The sequence below is a fragment of the Tiliqua scincoides genome, chromosome 3 (assembly GCF_035046505.1).
Source record: "Tiliqua scincoides isolate rTilSci1 chromosome 3, rTilSci1.hap2, whole genome shotgun sequence".
Classification (NCBI taxonomy): domain Eukaryota; kingdom Metazoa; phylum Chordata; class Lepidosauria; order Squamata; family Scincidae; genus Tiliqua; species Tiliqua scincoides.
Genome location: NC_089823.1, coordinates 27,907,641 through 27,929,730, shown reverse-complemented (window position 1 = coordinate 27,929,730; position 22,090 = coordinate 27,907,641). Strand labels below are relative to the sequence as shown.

General features: G+C 43.3%; 1 protein-coding gene across 2 annotated transcripts in view; it reads left to right on the top strand.

Moving 5' to 3' along the window:
- STARD13 (StAR related lipid transfer domain containing 13) overlaps nt 1-22,090 on the top strand; it is a 171,455-nt gene that overhangs the window by 98,420 nt on the left and 50,945 nt on the right. For both annotated transcript variants that reach the window (XM_066622499.1, XM_066622498.1), the window contains exon 2: nt 18,983-19,054. In XM_066622499.1, coding sequence (XP_066478596.1) covers nt 18,983-19,054 — 72 coding nt within the window. The remainder of the gene's footprint in view (nt 1-18,982; nt 19,055-22,090) is intronic.

Genomic DNA, 22,090 nt, shown 5'->3' with positions numbered 1-22,090 from the left:
GTCCCTCAATCTTCCCCAGGTTATAGTTGATCAACTTTCTATATAGTACTACTTCTGTACGGTCCTGAAATAAACCACCCACCATCATAGTTTTGTAAGGTAAGTCTTTAATATTTCATTTTGCTGATGAGGAAATTGAGGCTAAGTGACTTGGTCTCTGCTGCTCAGTGAATCTGTGATGATTTTGATCCCAGGTATTCAGATTCTAGCACAGCGATTTTCAACCACTGTGCCATGGCACATTAGTGTGCTGCAAATGATCCACAAGTGTGCTGCAGAAGTTTGGGGGAGGGTCATTTATTAGTAGGGCCATTGGGGGATGTGAGTCTCCCCACCCCCACCAACAGTTTGGTTTGTCTTGTCAATAGTCAAAAAACTGATGGTGCGCCTTGACAATTTTAGCACTTTGTCAGTGTGCCATGAGATTGAAAGAGGTTGAAAATCGCTGTTCTAACATTTGAGCCACTAGACCACTCAACCATTTTTGGAAATAGCAATGATAAGAGTTCAAAATATTCTTCTGTTTTCAGTGTCAGAAAATAAGTTTTCAAGCTGATGATCCTTCAAGAAAATACTCTTGATCATGGTATGTTGTTCGCCTTTCATACATACCTGCTCTTGAAAGAGAAGCTATCATGATCATTACAGTTAAAACTAGTCTTCACTTAGCTACAACAAGCTCATGGCTACAGTTTTTTAATTCTAGGTTGCCAAATGGAAGAGGGCCAGTTTCGTGTTCCCCTCATTCTTTCAGATGCTAATTTAATTAAGGAGAGGGGAGATTTTCGTTTTAAGTAACGGGAGTGCAGTACTTTGCAGTACTTTGGTTGATCTATGCTTGCAGCAGAATCTCATGGGGGTTCTGTTGCAGGCCCCCCCCCCCCATGGATACAGAAACTATGGATGTAGAGGGTTTCTGTATGTATAGTGGCCTCCGAGAACCCATTACTGTACCTTTGTTTTCTTGTAGGAGCACTGGCAGCATGAGTGTTGCTCGTTTAACAATCTTTCTTAACTGTGGAGCTGAACATGTAGGCAACTAGCCTGCATGCTACAGAGAGACAAATAGGCAGCAAGATGAGAGGAGGGCGCCAGTGATTTTGCTAACACAGGTCCAAGAAGACCTCTCCACACCGTGGAGACTTACCCCGGGTAAGGGAACAAACATTTCCTTACCCAGAGAAGACCCTGAGTACTACGTTTGGTAGCATTACAATCATTATACATTAATGTTGTGTGCTGAATTCTGTGGTGGTGGTGGGAAGTCATGGAAGCCTCCTCAAGGTAAGGGAACATTTGTTAATAATAATAATAATAATAATAATACAGGTATTTATATACCGCCTTTCTTGGTCGTCAGATTTCTCCTCAGACTTTATTCAAGGCGGTTTACATAGGCAGGCTGATTAAATCCCCGTAGGGATTTTTACAATTGAAAGAAGGTTCTATCTTTCAAGAACCACAACAGTCCAGATGTTTCACTCTGATCTGGTTTCACATTCTGGCCTCCATTCTCCCACGCTCAGAGCAGATGGAATAACTCGGCCTTATCTCATTTGTTATCTCATTTGTTGCCTTATCTCAAGGCTGCATCAGTGCTGGATAGTTGGTTAGGGTTTGGCTGTTAGATTCCCATGCAGAATGATTCTTTCAAAGCAACATTCTTCAAGGAGTCCCTATTTCAATTATTGCTTGTCATTACGCAGCTATGTGAGGCATCCTAATGTTCTATTAATGATGATGAGTGTTTTACAATATATATTTCGTATTTGCACTATTCTATGGACACATTTTAAATATAAAATTATGAAAGTTCCAGTGATATACTGCATTATAAGGACATTGTCTTTTGTTGCTTTTTAAAAACTGTCGTTACAAGCAAAACACATGAATCTGATTGGAAAAAAAATTCTCACGTGAGAATTATCTAAACGTTGAATCGCTTCAGGTATGAAATACAGAACTGTAGCAAAGCCATCTCGTAAAGTGTGTTTATACAGGTCTTGGAGCTAAAAGTGCACAACCGTTTTTATAGTACTTTATTGTTCCCTTTAAATTGTAAAATTATTCCGTGAACGGAATGACCATTTTGAGCCTTCTTTCCATGTGTGATGCCCAACCATATGTACCCTTGAGATCATTTTGGCCAGTTGGTTGATTGTTGCAGTTTATACATTGATGAGATCTTAAATTGAGTTGGTGCCTCTGAATAGACATACTGTACCTATAGAATAGATATCTATAAGTGAACTCCATGAGCACTTCCTTCCATCTGTTAAACCCAGATTTCCAGCTGTAATCTCTCATGGGAATTCCACCAGGACCCGTCCTGTGGATGTCACATATTAACCAACTCTTACAGAAAAGTTAAATATGGATGAAAATGAAGTCCAAGGAAATGTTCCACTGTGGAAAGTAGTCTTTTTTTTACAGCAGGTCTGGAGAACAGTTGTTTGGAGCATTGCCTTTGCCCTACTTGCTTCTTGGAGAAATAATAAATCAGTCTACCTTTTTTTTTTTTTTACACATTTCCAAAATATTATTTTAAAAACCCAGATCAGTACCTTGTGGAAATATTTTGGCAATCTCTTTCAGTTGTCTCAGCCAGCAGCTGTTCACTGTAGTGCTTCTTTAAAAATCTTGGCAAAACTGTCCCATAGCTTTAGGAGATTTGTAAGTTACAGGTGAGATCAGCGAGACTAGCCTGTAAAATGCAGAATAAGTTCCCCAGTCCAGCTCTTACTCTAATGGGCTCACAGTAGCTATCATCTCTTAACCAGTTATGCTAGGATGATTTCAGTAAAATCTATTAGATCCTTATTTAAGAATCAAAGCCTTACGGCTGCTATCCAGAATTCAGTGTATTACTTAAACGTAATCTGCACATAAACTTGTGGTACTCATTTCAACCAGATTAAAAACAACTCTGTCCTATACATGTCTACTCAGAATTAAGTACCACTGAGTTCAATGGGTTTTACTCTTAGGTAATGTATATAGGATTGCAGTGCTAAATGCTACACATACCTTCCTGGGAGTAAGTCCAACTGAATTCAGTGATACATTTTTCTGGGTAGACATGCAACAGGATTGCACTGTAAATCAGTGTCAGCACAGGTATTCTGCAGTCAGTGGTTTGTGATTCAACAAGTTCATACTACAATCAAACCTGAGTTTTTTGTTATAGAACCAGCTACCATTGTTGACCCAATCCACATCAAGTTAATCACCTCTAAGTTCCACTGAAAGCTAAGGGACCAGGAATTAGTCACAACTAGTCCGTTCTGTTTTCTTTGACAGACCAGGGGTTTTGTATTTGTTTGTCACTTCAAATTATCCTTTTCAGCTCTGTGCACTAAGGTAGAAACACTGGCACAGGAACCCTGTGCAAACATTCATTCTGTGTCAAAATGAACAGATGAAGTGGGATGGGGGTTGTTTGTGTTGACCATGCCCTCCATGTGCCTGTGTTTGAGCTATCATCTGCCCAGGAGCCAACCTGTGTACGCCCAAGCACAAAAGGCCTCCTTGCTCACAGTCATCATTTTTGCAGGATATGTGTTGGAGAGAAAGAGTAAGAATTCTTCTCCCAGCCTGGGATCCCAAAAGCAGCTCCACGTTCTTATTGACACCCAGCTGAATTTTTGCCATCCTTCTATTTGACCTGCCTTTACCTCCCCCTGCCATATTATAAAACTGATTTTGAACCTTGCCGTAGTTTTCAAAATCAGTTGCCAGGTGGTGGCAAGAGAGAGAGAGAGCTCATCAAGTAACGCAAGACTGGAATCATCTTGACTAGACTTGATTAGCTGTACTGCCCTTTAGATCTTGGCCCCCTGCTTTTCTTAAAAGTAACAATATTTAAGCACTGACGTGCTTACATTGCTGGTAAGTCACAACTTCCATTGTCTCACAAGTGAATATCATTTCAAAGCTCACTTGCTCTGCTGAAACCCCACTGAAAGACAAACATTAATATTTATGTAAAGAGTTATTAATAAAAAAAATTTAGTGATTTAGGCCATGCTTCTGAGTGCACTTAAGGCTGACAAGCCCCAAAGCCTTACAGATCTTCATTTCCAGTAAGAAAAGCTACAACAGACAACCAAACCAAATGAGTTTTGTCTACAGTCCTATTAAAAACTCTAATATATACAAGGATCATCTTGAGAAAGTATGTGTGCTTTTTCCAGTAACGTTTGTCCTTGAAGTCATGCTGTGTTGCAAAAGTTCTTGAAGCATATGGGTATGTTTGTACTTGCTATGGAGGACAGTGCTTTCACAGGCAGCACTGGAAAGGGAACCAATAGTTATTGATCAGTCGAAATTTAACCTGCTTCAGCATTCCTACTCCTTATGTCCTTGCCTTGAAGAAATGGTTCCTTCTATTTAAGACTCTGCTATTCATTATTTTAATCCAGTTTAAAAATATGCCTAGTCTGGCTCACATTGACATAGCTAAAGACACACCTGATCTTGAGTATCTTGCCACATGGTCTTTCACTTGTACTAATCTCATAGTGAATCTCATCTACCACATAGATGATCCCCATTTAGATAACTTTCCTGTTCTTTTCTATACGTTGTTAAGCAAAGTCCAGTAGGGGCCACTCCGCTGAGGTTTCTCTCCATGAAGCATAAGCATCCCTACTAGAACTCTTCTCTGCTGCGCTTAGAAAAATAACACAGAATACAAGCACTCCGTGCTTAGGTTTGATTCATGCTGTATTCCTCTTTCACTTTTTTCAAAGGGAAAGGATTGCATAAACAGGCCTGTGTATATATGGAGCACTTGGGTCACACGTCACTCTGTATGTGCAGTGGAGAAACATGCATGTTCAGTCCTCACCATGTGGAGAAAGTCCTCAATTATGAGTGTGTGAACTAGCCCTGGGTTTTGCCCAAGTCTTCTACATTGCTTTTCATTTTCCCTCCCTCCCTCCCTCCCTCCTTTTCTTGCTTGCATGTCAAATGCCTGTGGACCTTTTTTTCTCCTCTTTATGCTGCCCTACTTGGCTATCAGCTGACAACTCCTATTCTGTCAACACAATAGATTGCAGTCCTGCCAATTCTTATTAAGAGAGACTCCAGATATTAGGGCTGGCGCTACTTTTGATGTTCGGTTACTTTTGTGGTTTGCAGTTTCATGTTTATTTAGCTTTCTAAATAACGTTGCTGGCAATTAGGGCACTGGTTAGTGTCGCAAACTGGTTTGCTTTGATCTACAAACACAAAACCGGTATTTGCAAGTTCGAAGCAAGCTACTTAGCTACACAGCTCAAGTCTCATGCAAGCCCATCAGCACCTTGCAACATAGCTGAGCATATCATATTATAAAGTCTGTAAGCATGTGCAGAGTGCCTTTCCCTCTCTGCAGGTAGCCCACACATATCTGAAATTCAGGTTACTGAGCATAATCTTGACTACTCTTGTTTACTTTCTGTTAAGCACCATAATCCATTTCACACACTCCAAATGCTGTAAAATAATGTTTAGTAATTTGAAACATTCCTAATAAAGCACTGTAAATACAGTGCTTTACAATTTATTCAGGAATTTATCCCACAGAAGCAGCACCTGCTGATACCCTCTTCCCTGCTCATCTAAGTAGCGGTAGGGCCCTAGCAAGCAGCCAAGGAGCAAAAACCAAAGCCTTCCCTGTTATTTCCTGGGCAGTGGCCATTTAATCCATTTCTGCCCTACGTTGCATATACGTAACAGGGATCAAATGTGTACACCTGTGGGCTGGGCAGAAATGGGTTAAGGCCAGGAAGAGCAGTTGCCTCTGTTTCCCTGAATGTCACCACAGAACATATGGGTGTTTCGATCAGGGCTGGGAAGACTTGAGGCTTCTACAATCCACCCTGTATTTGTACCAGAACCTCCAAAGTCCACTGACCAGAGCCTGATGCAAAATACAGTCAATTTTCACGATCCGCACACTCCGTTCCCACGAATTCACTGATCTGTGGGGAAAAGTCTAAATCATGTGGTGCTGCCTGTTCTTGGCTGTACTCAGCTGCTTGCTTTATTCATGGCCATTCCAAATCAGCCATCCTGAATCTGGTTTACAGTGACTGTTTTGAAGCTCTCTGCAGCCATTCTAAAGATAATCTTTGCATCTGCGGCCATTCTGAAGCTCTCCGCAGCCATCCACACCATTCTGAAGCTATTCACTGCTGGCATTCCTGACCAGGTTACCTACCACTCCCTCTAACTCAATTGATCCCATAGGATCAGTGGTTCAGTATATACTGATTCAGTATCTTCCTGGTTTTCCAGGAACCTAACTCCAGCAGATAGCAAGAATTTACTATGATATCTTAAGGAAAAGTAGTCATACTGTTAGGGTTAAGGAATGGAATGCCTCTGAGCATATGCTCAGTTCATACCAGTAGTTCAGTACCAGTTCAGTACCAGTAGTTTCAATACCAGTAGTGAGCTCACAATCCTCCTGGTTTTCTCCCAAACTCTTTTGTCTCATGGGATGGTTGGGGGGCGGGGGGAGTGCAGCTTTTTGTTGTTCCTCTTGTTAAACAACTGGGTCTTAGAAACCTTGCAGAACTGCTACAAATCACCCAGAGATCTACCACTGAATCATGGTTTATCTTCCTTCCCATCCCCATATTAGAGGCCCAGGGCAGCACCTGCATTACCACCATGGTGGTGACACCAAGGGGAAGGAGGATATAATAGATGAGAGGAAGAAAGATGGAACTAAAGGACACAAGCAAGAACAGTGAAAGGGCTTTACAAGTGGCCACAAAATAATACATCGTTTAACTGAAAGTCTGTTACCACAAGACTCGAAATTCCTCAGCATATGTTTTAAAACATATCTTTCTTGGAAATAGATTTAATCTCCATGTTTTAAAAGCAAAACACCAAACTGAATCACAAGTATTTCTGTAAGGGGACAAAGCCCACAGTCATTCCAGTGTATGTCTTGGCCATGGAATTGTGAATGAGAAATGTTTGGTATTTGATATTTTTGTGTGTGTGGACAGCATTAGGGGGAAAGGTTGTCTAAAGCAACTGTGAGCACTGGCAAGTAAAGGCAAAGGCCCCGTGACAAGACTGGTTTTAGCAAACTGTTTGTTCAGAAAACATAGCACCACATTGTGCTACAAAGTGTTTGGATTGAAACAGATCAACAACAACAACAACAACAACCTAGCCATAAGGTTGTGCACAACATCACAGCTCGTTTTTCATGCAGGTGTATTTGGGTCTTACTGAAGCAAACACTGTAATAAAACTTTCCTGGACGTGTAAGGATTCTCTTCTGTACAGTCTCCAAAAACCCTCTGATGGAGCTGGAAATGCTCTGGACAGGCTGGCTGAACCCATCACCTCAGGCAGCAGGCTGGAAGAGCTCACCTACCACTTCCTGCAGCCTACTGCCTACCCATTAAGGGGAATAATAAAAGCTTCTTCAAATATGTTAGAAGCAGGAAACCCGCCAGAGAAGCGGTTGGCCCTCTGGGTGGTGAGGGAGGGAAAGGGGAGATAAAAGGAGACTTAGAGATGGCAGAGAAATTAAATGAGTTCTTTGCATCTGTCTTCACAGCAGAAGACCTCGGGCAGATACCGCTGCCCGAATGACCCCTCCTGACCAAGGAATTAAGTCAGATAGAGGTTAAAAGAGAATGTTTCAGACCTCATTGATAAATTAAAGATCAATAAGTCACCAGGCCCTGATGGCATCCACCCAAGAGTTATTAAGGAATTGAAGAATGAAGTTGCAGATCTCTTGACTAAGATATGCAACTTGTCCCTCAAAACGGCCATGGTGCCAGAAGATTGGAGGATAGCAAATGTCATGCCGATCTTTAAAAAGGGAAAGAGGGGGGACCCGGGAAACTATAGGCTGGTCACCCTAACATCTATACCGGGTAAGATGGTGGAATGCCTCATCAAAGATAGAATCTCAAAACACATAGACGAACAGGCCTTGCTGAGGGAGAATCAGCATGGCTTCAGTAAGGGTAAGTCTTGCCTCACGAACCTTATAGAATTCTTTGAAAAGGTCAACAGGCATGTGGATGCGGGAGAACCTGTAGACATATCTGGACTTTCAGAAGGCGTTCCACACGGTCCCTCACCAAGGCTACTGAAAAAACTCCACAGTCAGGAAATTAGAGGACAGCTCCTCTCATGGATTGAGAACTGGTTGAAGGCCAGGAAACAGAGAGTGGGTGTCAATGGGCAATTTTCACAATGGAGAGAAGTGAAAAGTGATGTGCCCCAAGGATCTGTCCTGGGACTGGTGCTTTTCAGCCTCTTCATAAATGACCTGGAGACAGGGTTGTGCAGCGAGGTGGCAAAGTTTGCAGACAACACCAAACTCTTCCGAGTGGTGAAGACCAGAAGTGATTGTGAGGAGCTCCAGAAGGATCTCTCCAGACCGGCAGAATGGGCAGCAAAATGGCAGATGCGCTTCAATGTCAGTAAGTGTAAAGACATGCACATTGGGGCAAAAAATCAAAACTTCACATACAGGCTGATGGGTTCTGAGCTGTCTGTGACACATCAGGAGAGAGATCTTGGGGTGGTGGTGGACAGGTCGATGAAAGTGTCGACTCAATGTGCAGCGGCAGTTAAGAAGGCCAATTCTATGCTTGGGATCATTAGAAAAGGTATTGAGAACAAAACGGCTAATATTATAATACTGTTGTACAAATCGATGGTAAGGCCACACCTGGTGTATTGTGTCCAGTTCTGGTCGCCGCATCTCAAAAAAGACATAGTGGAAATGGAAAAGCTGCAAAAGAGAGCAACTAAAATGATTACAGGGCTGGGGCACCTTCCTTATGAGGAAAGGCTGCGGCGTTTGGGCCTCTTCAGCCTAGAAAAGAGGCGCCTCAGGGGGGACATGATTGAAACATACAAAATTATGCAGGGGATGGACAGAGTGGATAGGGAGATGCTCTTTACACTCTCACATAACACCAGAACCAGGGGACATCCACTAAAATTGAGTGTTGGGAGAGTTAGAACAGACAAAAGAAAATATTTCTTTTATACGGCGTGTGGTTGGTCTGTGGAACTCCTTACCACAGGATGTGGTGATGGCGTCTGGCCTGGAAGCCTTTAAAAGGGGATTGGACAAGTTTCTGGAGGAAAAATCCATTACGGGTTACAAGCCATGATGTGCATGTACAACCTCCTGATTTTAGAAATGGGTTATGTCAGAATGCCAGATGCAAGGGAGGGCACCAGGATGAGGTCTCTTGTTATCTGGTGTGCTCCCTGGGGCATTTGGTGGGCCGCTGTGAGATACAGGAAGCTGGACTAGATGGGCCTATGGCCTGATCCAGTGGGGCTGTTCTTATGTTCAGTAGCTCCACCTCCCTCCCTGCCCTCCAACGAGGAACACTGTCCCCCTCCCCACACCATTCTGTCCCCACTGCCATCAGACTCGCCTTTGCCAGTTCAGCAGCATGCCTCCTGCACTGTTACCAGTTGCAGCAATATGTGCAAAATGTCTGCCAGGGGCACACTGTACACACCACCAGAAACCATTTTATAACAGCTGGACTCTGTTCCACTGTTGTAAACCCCTGCAAGCACCAGCCAAATCCTGGATAGGTCTGGATAGGGTTGGGCCATGTCCATGATAAATACAGGAATAATTAGAGCATTTCCTTCTGCTCCAAGTTGTGTTTTAGTCAGGCCTGCATTTCTGCTCCCTTCTCCTTCTAAATGCTGGGACGGACCCAGAGTTATTGTTGAGACCTGAGAAATATAGAGAGTTCTTTCTCCAACAATTGCTTTAGTTCTCACATCAACACCCCACTGGTACCAGTCCTTGCCTGAAGCTTTTCTTGCCAATGGATCTTGATTCTCGCTCTTGGTCTCTTTCTTGCTATTGGAGAATCCCAGCCCTCTATGTCACATGCCTTCTCCCTGACTTTGGAATGATCAGGGTGTGCTTCTAGTGGGAATGCGTCAAGCACATTCATGTTTATTTGTATAATGAGAAGTTAGACCTCTGGCAGCTATTTGTCATTAAATGAGAGTTTTATTGCTTTTATGCACTGCTGAGGCAAGCAATCCATAGAAGCCTGACCCCTGTCATGCTTTTCTTGCATATCTACAAAGTATACAATTCTGTGGTCTTCTTTAAGACTGCAGGCAACTGTTCTGCTCTCAGGTCCACCTACTAGAGAAGAACAATCAGCCAAGATTCAGATCTGGGCTTGGTCTCTTATGCTGTGGATCTTCTACCTCACAGATTCCTAACTAGGTCTACTCAGAAGTAAGCCCTATTTTGTTCAATGGGGCTTACTATCAGGAAAGTGTGGTTAGGATTGCAGCCACAGGGCCCAATCCTAGTCAACTTTCCAGTTCCAGTACAGCCGCAGTGCAGTCTTGAAGAATGGGAACAAACATTCCCTAACTAGAGGAGGCCTCCATAATTGCCCCCTCACCTCAGGATGCAGAGCATAGCCCATTTGCACTACTGCTGGGAAATTGGATTTGGCCCACAGTCATCTACTCTGGCATAGGAAATGCTGTTTTAGAAAATAGACTGATTCCAGTAAATTTTAAAGATATTTGACCTAACTAATATTCTGTGGTTGTTAACTATAGTTTTTATTGTCTGTTTTATTGCTTGACTGTTTTGCCTTATAAAACTTTTTTTTTTCAACTGAGAAGGGCTCTAGTTTACCAGTAAAGCACCTGCTTTGCACATAGAGGATCTAGGGTTTAATCCCTGGCATCTCACCCCAGGACTGGCAGAGGCTCCTGCCCAAAACCCTAGAGCAGGGGTCTCCAAACATTTAGGCGGGGCCACATTGTATATCTGACATAGTGTCGAGGGCAGGAAAATAAATAAATAATAGCTACATGATGAAAGGATGTGCTGAGAGTTTGATTGAATACAAGAAGTGAGTGGGGGAGGGGAGCAGAGGGCAAGATTGAAGAGGGGGAAATGGATTTTGAAAAAGCATCAGGCATCAAGGAAATAACTTTTTTCTCTGCTTTCTCTGCTGTTTTCTGCTCTGTATAAATTTAACATAGACATTAACTTTATATTTACATGTATATTTATATTCCAGGTCTCCATCGATATATATCTCATTCAGCCATTAGAGGTGCTGAATGTAATGCAATGTAATGGAATAATTTCTTTCTTTCATGGCCACAATGTCTTTCATTGGGGGGGGGGAGGATTTGCATGAAATGAGGTTTAGCAAATCCAGATTCTACAGAAAATGTTGCTGCCCAGTGACCAGACAGTGACCAGCTGCCAACAGGAGAAAATTCAGTTGATAGAATGAATGGAAAGGAGAGTTCGTGAGAGGAAGGAGAAGAAATGGAAATCTGAAGATACAAAAAAATCCATGCCTTGGAAAAGTGCAGAATGTCATTCAAGCAGCAGATACTGTGCTAGACATATAAGCAAAAGCACTAGTAAAAACAAATGTGGAGCCAAACTCTAAGTCATTCGTCTGCTGTCTTATTCATTTTAAAACAAAAATGTCCAGTTTAGTGCTAATTGATGCAACAGAAAATCAGCCCTTACCAAGCAGCAAGTTCAGCATGGAGCAAAGTATCATTTTGGATGGTCCGGTCAATTTTTAGCCTGTGATTAATATGACTTCTGTTAGTGTGCTTGATGTTATTAGCCTCCATTTTCAAAGGCAAAACTCATTTTGCCAGCCAGAAAAACAGCTTAAGATTTATATGTATTTCTTTATCTATCGCCATGACAACAAGCAATACACATAAATACATGTTCCCTTTCCCTTACCATTTGTGGTTCAATCAACCTTAAAATGCTGGTAAATCCTTTGAAAGGAACCAACCATACTGCTTGTCATTCCTTGGTCTGCAAAACTGACATGCTGATCAAATGCTGCCAGATGGTGTTATATACACCCTGCTCTGGTGGATGACATCATTTATGCCCTGTCTAGCTGTAATTGGCCCAGCGTTGTGATCTTGGGATGACACGCAGGATGGTTTTTCAGTGAGTTAAAGATTCTCCCTATTCTATTGGTTCTACATGGTAAAGAATACCTGACTTGGCTGGAGCTGTGCCTGAGTCCAGTGTTCATATGATTGGAGCAATCTTGGTCACTTTGGGCCTGAACAAGGACTATTAGAAACTTTTCACATGGACATACTGGTGAACATTTTGGTTCTTGATGACTCTTGCCAACTTCCAAATGGAACAAAGTTTTCAGTCTAAACTGCAGGACAGGAGAAAGGAAGCCTAGCAGTCAACAGCGGTAGTTTTGGTTCAGTGTACTAGGTAAGAGGAATGTGCTGTATTTGGTTCAGTTCCAATTCCCTAATTTAGAGACTATTTATGAGAAATTTCAACATCTTGTTCAAGAAATTATTCCAGGAATGCTGATGAACCAAGTTTTTCTGGAACGAAATTACCTGTATTTCCCAATTCCATTATTGCCTGCAAGGAAATATGCCTGTTACCTATACACTCTCCCATGTCCACTGGCTCTAACCACCTTATAATAACATTAATGATCTTGCCACAGATCATTTCCTGGGGATTAACGGCCATTTGTAGGTTAATGGCCTGAGGCTGTACTTCAGGCTGTCAGGTCCTCCAAGTTGCTCATTAATCCTTAGATACACACCCTGCAGCAGCCAGAAGGAAGAGGCTACCACATAATGTCACATCTTTAAAAGGACATTTTGCGGAGAAATTCATTTTGTGGGAGCTGGGTGACAAGAAGAATGGCATACCCTGCTGTTGCCGCTACTGAAAAATAGCACAAGAAAACAGCTGCCGGCCCTCCACAAAACAGCAGGCGCTCCACAAAAATTTTCAGCCTCCTGAAAGTCAGCATCATAAGCTCAAGGTGCTTCTAAATCAGTACTGGGGTATTTACGTCCTTGATTTTTGTGTCCTGGTCAAATATGTCCATGTTATATATATTAAGCCTCTTATCCCAGCCCTAACCCTACCTTTGTGTTTTAAAAATTAAAAAGTACATCTAATATATTGAGATATATATTGGAACACAAATGACCAGAACACAAAAAGAAGGGACACAAATGTTCAACATGGCATTCTGGGGCCCAGAGAAACCAGTGGACTGGGTCATGGGCCTGGCACAACGTGGAAGCAGTCTCCAGTGGCTCCCAGTAATATTTTGCAGTGCAATAGCGAGCAATGGGTCACAACCCAGCATGTATGATGAGGTGGGTCAAGGCAGCACAAAGTTTGGGAACCGATTATATAACTTGTAATTGTAGTTTGCAGTTCATGTAGCTGTGTGTTAAAAATACTACTGTACGTCAGAATCTGACTTTTCAGGTCGACTCCACCATTGGAAAACCAGCCTTGCAGTGTTGTACAGCTTCAGAGTACAGGTGGGGCCTTGGTATCTGTGGGGGATCCATTCTTAGATCTCCCCCCCCCCAGATGCTGTGAATTTCACAGCTCTGATCACGTCTGGAGAGCTTTCTGAAGCCTGTAGAGACAGCGCACCCTTGTCCGCATGCTGCCTCTGCAGGCTTCAGAATGGCCTTTTCAGCGGAAAAAAATGCCTGAGGGAAACTAGAAGTGATGTTTTTATACCAAATAAGGCATTCTGAGGCCCAGGGAAGCCCCTGGAGGATCCAAATGTGACTCCATAGATGTTTACCGTGAAGACAGGGAAGCCAAGCTTAACAGCAATAACTAGCCAAGAGAACATAAGAACAGCACCACTGGATCAGGCCATAGGCCCATCTAGCCTAGCTTCCTGTATCTCCCACCAAATGCCCCAGAGAACACACCCGATAACAAGAGACCTGCATCCTGGTGCCCTCCCTTGCATCTGACATAGCCCATTTCTAAAATCAGGAGGTTGCACATACACATCATGGCTTGTAACCCATAATGAATTTTTCCTCCAGAAACTTGTCCAATCCCCTTTTGAAGGCATCCAGGCCAGATGCCGTCACTACATCCTGCGGCAAGGAGTTCCACAGACCAACCACACGCTGAGTAAAGAAATATTTTCTTTTGTCTGTCCTAACTCCCAACACTCAATTTTAGTGGATGTCCCCTGGTTCTGGTGTTATGTGAGAGTGTAAAGAGCATCTCTCTATCCACTTTATCCTTCCCATGCATAATTTTTTATGTCTCAATCATGTCCTTCCCCCCTCAGGCATCTCTTTTCTAGGCTGAAGAGGCCCAAATGCCGTAGCCTTTCCTGATAAGGAAGGGTTTCTTTTTGTCTGCTTCTTGTATGCAGTAGTGTACGTAGAGTGGTGCAAAATCCTAATGCAGGTCGGGAATGTGAATGTAAGCAGCCCCTCCCACTGCCTTTGGAGCCATTCAGGCAGCAATAGAAATGCGCAACTGTTACTGCATAAATGGCTCTGAGGGCATGTGGGAGAGGATGCTTACACTTGTGTTTGGGAGCCTGTACTACTATTACAGTTTTTCACAGCTCTAGCTGCGCTACTTGCTGTGTGTAACTTGAAAGGCTACTTCTATGTCTATTAAGCAAAGGGCCAAATTACATATTGAAGTATGCATGTTATTGGCCTTTGCATGCTTCCCCCCCCCCCCCAATATAGCAGCCACAGACGGTCCGGTCTGTATCGGGGCCATGATGGAAGAAAGGGGAAGTTTAAATCCTTTGTCTCCACTGCAGTCTGAATTCAGTTCCCCCCTCCCTACCTGTGGCTGCTGTGTGCTCTGAAAAGAGAGCTACCATTGAGGCCAGTATGGTATAGTAACCTATGCCAACAAAAGAGAGAGAGAGAGAGAGAGAGAGGTTTTTCTTCTGTTCTGCTGCTTATGCAAATATTGTTTAGTGTTACTTGCCCATTAGTGTGCACTTTATGTACATTTGCCTTTCACTGTATGACACAAATTAGTTGTCTCAGAACTGCAACTGTAGTTGGGAAATCTGTTTAATGAGGATGTATCCAAGGGAACCAATTTAATCCTAAGGATGCTTTTAAGAGGAATGATTGCAGCTTGATTAGAATGGTAGCTTTTCTCCGATGGGAGACCTTCATTAGATTTACTCTTGCTCACAATGCTTGTGTCTCAGTTCTGTTCAGATTTTTTGTGATTTCTTTTTACATTGTTATTGTTTTGTGGAACAATGCACAAAGGTTTATCCTGACCAGAAAGCATTAACCACCTTTCTGTTGTTAGACCAGAGTCTATACAGATCTCTGGGTTAGCAACTCTTATAGGTTTAAAGGAATATTCAAAGAAGGGGTGCTAATGGGTCGAATACATTGTTTGCAACCTCTTCTCACTTAGTACTTATGCTGCATTCCTAGAATATTCTGTTAATGCACGAAGAGGGACAGCATAAAGGAGTTACTACAGTCTGTGCTCCTGTAACACTTCTCCTCTTCCTGCCAATCACTTCTACCCAACATAAGAAAAGTATAAATGGTACAAAGGACCACTTCTCCCCATGCAAAACTGCCCATCCGCTGACATCACCTGGTGAGGCCCTCTTGCATGTGGCAGGGATGTGAGAAAGGACCTTTTCTGTGGTGGAACCATGTGGAACTTCCTGCCCCAGGAGATTAGACTACCCTCTTTCATCATTTTGTTGTCTGTTATCAGTGATGTGCAAATCCACCATGCCTAGGCTTGGGTTGAGTTCCAAAACCCCACCCCCTTTGACTTGACTCGTGCATGAGTCTGAATGGGTGGCTGCGGAGACTCATCCAGAGCCTTTTTGTGACTCTGACTCAAGTTCTCATTCCTGCCTATTACAGTCTTCTCTTCTGCTAAGCTCTTGTAGTTTAGTTCTCTTTACTGATTTTGGTTTACTGTCCGGTTCTGGGTTCTCTGATTTTGGATGTGAAGAGTCGTTTGTTTTATAATGTTATTTGTTTTATGTTTGACTTGCTAATACCTTGGAGAGTCATTTTTAGGAAGGTAAAGGAGGGACAGAAATGTTTTAAAATAATAAAATACAATGAATTGCCTCCCATCCCCTATATGAAATACAGGGCACAATCCTAACTGAATCTTCATCCAATGCAAGTCCCTTGCGCCAGCTCAGGAGTATTGGCAACATGTTGTAAAGCACATTCATACATTCCTTTCAAGTTGGCTGGGCCAGTGCAAGGTCATGCGCTGGCCCACAGAGGCTAGATCTGGCCTTCATGGTGCTGAAAAAGATAACGTTGCGCTAGCCAAGGGTGGCTGGCATGGGGGGTTGGGGAATGTGGGGGGGGGAAGATGAACAGGGGCAGTTTGAGGCAGGAGGAGGATGGGGCGGGGCAGGGCAGACCATGCCTGGGAGGGGGGTGGGACCAGCCTGAGTAGCCTAGGCTCCCCTCCCTACCAGCCCAGCATTATTCTGGGCTGCTCGGATCTGTGCTAGTGAAATCGCTGGTACAGATTTGAGTTGCCTCATTGGGTGGCTGCTGCGTGACACGGGGTAAGGGGAAATAAATTCCCTTACTCTGAGTTACTCGGCAACCACCTCCTACCCTGCACTGTATACAGCGCAGGCCAGTTGGCCTCCCTATTCCAGCACAGGTTAGGATTGGTCTGCCCATTGCCCTATGACACCTAACATGGAGAATTTGTCTGCCTGTGAGTCCCAAGTACAGAGGCTTCCCCACCTGCTATTTTCAAACCAACAAAAATATACGCTGTTTGAAAGGGTAGTCATCGTGTCATTTCAATTTGCAATAACAGATGTTTAAAAACTGCCATTTTATTGGACTCTTGCTGCTACTATTATGTTCCACAAAAGGCCTAAGGGCAGAGAGGAAGGCTGCTTTGGACGTTTTATTTATTCTAATCATTGTTGAGCTTTAGCACTAATTGCCGCCCTAGCAGGATATGAAATCATTTTAATGCGTTCTGTATTTGAAAATCTCATTATCGAGATTCAACAGAGCACACTCCATGCAGCATATTGAAATGGTGTGTGTGTTTAAATGTAACCTTTGAGATGTTTAAAGTGTGATTTTAAAACAACAATGCAAGTTATCATCCCAGAAATGGTTGTTGAGGTATCTATGCATTGGTATTGGCGCACTCTTGGGAAAGTTCTAATGAAATGAATGTGAGTTATCTTTGGAATCCTATCTCCTATACTATACTTGTTTTTAACTTCTGTGGAATCAGCAATCTCTGGTTGCTCAACAGCAAAAGCATAATCCTGTAGCAAGATAAATGGGTCAGAACCCCTTTGTTCAGTTATATTGACTTGTTAAAGAAGTCCTATCACCTCTCCTATCTCCTTTCACCAGTGCAGCTGGTGGTGCTGGGGGGAAGGTTTGCCCTCTACAGACCTTAGATACAGTGTAAGGGATTATCAATAGCATCATTTCATCTCCACCCTCCCCTTGTGTGAAGAGTTTTCCCCAATAGAGTGACAGCACACAACACAGGGAGCTTTTACCCAGAGCTAATTTTCATGGGATGGGGTTCGATCACAATGGGTCATTCCTGGCTGTTTCAGTTAAAATAACTTCAGTCTCCATCACTACTCCTCTGGCCAGCCCATCCATGAGGCCTAATGAAGCAATTGCCGAAGATAGCAGATTGCTGGGGGAGCACTCCCTTCTCCTTCCACAAAGGATTAGAAAAGGAAGAAGGGAGACAGAGAGGAAGAGGAAGTCTGGAGGGGAGGGGAGTGTTGAACTGGAATATTGGAGAGTGGGAGGGACAGGGGCTGGCACATCATCAGGTAAGGTGGTGCAGTATTTGGTATGTCACCTCAGGCGTCAGGAGGTCTTGGGCTGATGCTGTCCACCTCATCCATGTTTATTAACTGTGCTAGCAATCAACAGGGCAGTGTCTTATTTTTTCCAGCTCAAAATAAAACAGATTCTTTTCATACAGTCACTGGTTATAGTATATTATATTGTCAGTGACTGTATGACAGGTATAAGAATAATTGGGGACAGGTATGAGGATGTCTTGGAACTAAAAAATATTTAGTCTGAGAAAAGTCATAAAAAGGTTTTCGCCTCCCTTAGCAACAATTCATCATTATTTATTACTTATAGCTTGCCTATAACTGTAAGAAAGCTAAATGACATGGCCCTGCCAAGAACTTACAGTCAAATAAATCTTACAGTCTTACCCATCTAGCAACTACTCACATGGGTAGGCTTTATACTAAAATCTATTTGTGAACCATGCCAGAGATGTGTTGAATAAATTGTAGATGTCTGGGCAACATTTCTGCCTGGATTAAAAGTAGAGACCATGTAACCCTTCCCAAAATCGCAAGAGTGCTCACAGTGTAGTTCCTTGACAAAAGTTGGAATGTGAAAATGTTCCATCATGGATCTAGGTGTTGGAAGTTAAAGCATTGTTCTGTTCATTTGAGCCTGTACTGGACAAGAGACGTAACACATCTTGTCTTTCTGCCAAATATATAATGAAAACATTGTGCTTCAGTGGAGGTTTAATAGAGCTATTACCCTTTTACCACGCCGGTGTGTTGCAGTTAAGAGCTGCGTTTTTGTTCGACTGTCATTTTGTCATGTACGTCAAAGAACTAAATGAACTCACTACTTGAGAGGGAGGGAGGGGGGCTGTCATTTCAACCAATGTTGGCTTAGATGACATTAAATGACCTGACAGAGAATCCATGCAAGCTCTTCTAGAGAGCAAAACATTGTTCAGCTGACACTGGTTTATCTTGGTGATCATAGCAGTAAGTGCGCTTTCAGCAAGCATGTTGTTTCTCACCCCCCCTTACTGAAATTCACAAAATCATTGACTTGACTATTTAGTGGCACAAACAATTTGAAAAAATGAGCAACACCTGCATATGAGTTTTTAAAAAACCAACCAATCAAATAGTAATTTACTACAAAACTATGGAGAGAGAGCAGACTTTATCATGAGACCAAAGCTTGTCACACTTGTGGCAGTCTTTTATTTTCCATGCAAGTGACCTGCATTGTAGACTGTAGTTACCTGCGTTTTTTGCAACAGTTAACTAAAAATGCCAAATGTAAAAGAACTTCACAGTAATTTCCTCTGCTTTCTCTTACCCTTCAGAAATTGAAGCAAAGGGGGCCTGTGACTGGCTGAGAGCCGCCGGATTTCCACAGTATGCACAACTTTATGAAGGTACAATATCCAGATAGTGTGATATATCCAGAACTCATTTAATGGACTGTCATGGTCACCTTCTTGGGGAGGGGAACAATGGCAATGTCATAATATTTGCACTGTATAAGGGCAGTCATATCTCTCAAAGTATGACGAACAAAAACTGAGAATCAAAAGGGAAACGGTTCAAGAAATTATGTTGCATTACTGTAAGGAAGAAATTGGGTAACTTTGCTAGTGTTCACCTCATCATTGTTGTGTTTTTTTTAAGAGCTGTGTTGTGCAACAGGGGAGCAGTCTGCCTCTAAAGAGTTTTTACAAATAGCATTACACTTTTTTCAGAAATACAGGTATCCTCCACTTTCTGATGGTTTGTTTTTGGATGATCCGCTCTTTTCAGTTATATCTGGAAGTAATTCATTCAGCACATGCTCCATTCTTTCAACCTCACTCTGCTGTTCTAAAGGCTAAAATTGCCCTCCCCATGTTGATTTGCATATGACATGGTGATTCAAACTGTTTTGGGGTGTGTGTGTATGTGTGTGTGAGTGAGTGAGAGAGAGAGAGAGAGAGAGAGAGAGAGAGAGAGAGAGAGCCAACTTTAGCCCAGGATCTATTCTCATTCCGGAAAGTGTTAATGAGAGTCTATTTGCAGAAGTCTTTGTGTGACAGCAGGAATTTGCAAGATAAAAAAGGCATTTGCAATTTGCTAGTTAAAAAACCATTGGAAGCAACATTTGCCATGTACATGTACACTGTATTTCTATATTTAGGGAGGTGGGGGGGCCTGAGGAATGGGAGTGAGGAGGAGGAGAAGGAGCAGGCTCCCAAAGGCATTGCTGGCTGGCTGGCTGGCTGGCTGGGGGAGTTCCCCTGGGAGTGGGTTTCTCTGGATGCGATTTCCCTGGGAGTGCAGACTCCAGTTGACCAGGGAACACAGAGGAAGGGAGTTGGAGGCAGTGTGGCAGCAGGAGAGGGGAGAAACAATATGCTCAACCCCCAGCACTGGTACCCCCTCCCCAGTTGGCAGGTTTGGGCCCCCTGGATGTGCTCTTCTAATGCCTAGGGGTGGAGCAAGGCATCCAAGCAACCAGGTTTTTGCACCCCTTTTGGAGAGGGAAACAGGCAGCACCTCTGCTATCTTACTGCAAGCTGCCCACCTGGGGAGAAGTAATTCGAGAAGTTGCAGAACAGGCACCACCACAGCCAAGTACAGCAGGTGTAAACCCTGACTTTTCCTCCTCAGAGAGCAACAGCAGCTTTGTCCATGGGGAGCCCTCCCCCACCCCACACTTGGCCAGTTCCCCTATCTCCTCAGATTGCAATCCTATGCATGCTTACATTGGAGTAAGCCCCATTGACTATAATGGGACTTACTTCTGAGTAGACATGTCTAGAATGGGGCTGTTAGTCACACTGTGGCTGTGATGGACTTATCCAGAAATTTCTCCAATCCCCTTTTAAAGGCATCTAGTCTAGACAACATCATCACATCTTGGGGCAAGGAGTTCCACAGACTAATGGCAGAGTAGGCAGCTGTTGTTTTGTGGCTGCAGCCTACCTATAGGCTTGCTCACACGCTCTTAGCTCCAACCAAAGTAGTCCACAGCTAGAGCATGACAGCAATTAGAACAGGAAGTGAAGAGAGGCTTTTTTCCCCCCTAAAGACCTTGCAGTGCACACCAAAAGAACTTTTCTTCCTGAGACAAGCAGCAGCCATTCTGAGATGTCGCTCTGAGCTGGTGCTTCTCCTTCAGGACCGACCTGCCTAAATTGTGTTGAACACTTTCCTAAGGACTCTGGACTCACAAGTGGGGGGAGCAGGGCCAGGGCTGTGTAACAAAAGGAACTGTGGAGGGATGTATGTGCTTTTTGTTGGTTCATTTAACTACCTTGCATGACTTGTCTATAATCCCCTTATGCTTACCCTCTCCCTTTTTGAGGTGTTTCTTCTCACTTAAAAGAGGCAAGGGCTGTGCCTAATGTGGTCTGATGTGGGGGAAAAGAGACTGGATTGAATTGGGTGGGTGTGAAAACCTCTGAGTTGGGGGGGAATTATTATGTGTTCCATGTATTCCGTGTAAACCCAAGACTATCACAGCTAGTGAAGCAAATGCAAGCACAACCATCACATTAATTATTAAATAATCTTCTTATGTATTACAAATTTAATTGTATTTTTTGTGTGCAAGGGGCGGGTTGCATGTGGTCCCGCCGTCTCCAAATTTTGCCTTAGTGGTCCCTGAGCTCCTAAAGGTTGGGAACCACTGCCCTAACCCATCAAATGAGTGGGGGGGCGCCTGTATAACAAAATGGCACAGGCAAGGGAGGAGGTGGAGAGTTGTGACACGAATAACGTTACATATACTGTCCACTAGTGCCCTGTTCTCATGAATGTGTATGTAATGGGGGAGGGGATCATGCTGATTGATCCCCCCCCCCAACCTTTGCAAACTGAAGCAAGGGAGAGAATTGAACTTCTACACATACATAGCAGTATGCATTTAAATACTTCAAACAGGTTTCCCAGTTGTCTGGAAGATCTACCCATGTACTGCTGCATGCAGATAGAAACCTGATTTTCACCTTTTTCTCGACATGTGAAGATTAGGAAAGAGGCCAGCTGGTGTGATCCCACTTCCTCTACACCTAGAGTGAAAGTGTGGCACATCTGTGAAAAGAGGGCTGAAGCGGCCATAAGTGCCTGCTAAGGACTAAACAAGACTGGGATAATTAATAGTGTCAGTGTTATACTGCTCAAATTGTATCTTTTAGTGATCCTTGGAAGATTGAAAAATGAACTGTCTGATGTCTTATTGTATGCAGAATCTGACATGTTGCCTTCTGTTTGGCTGTCAGTTTTTACAACTCCATTTGAATTAGAAAAGAAAGTGATGTTATCAGAAATGATATTATTGCGTAGAATTCTACAGGGTGGCCATAAAATCCCCGTGCAGGCTTGGATGTCTTCAATCTGAAACTGCTTCAAACCCAAATTCACACCATCTCATGTGGTCACCCTGTAGTTGCCCCTTGTGGTGGTGCGTGAAATCT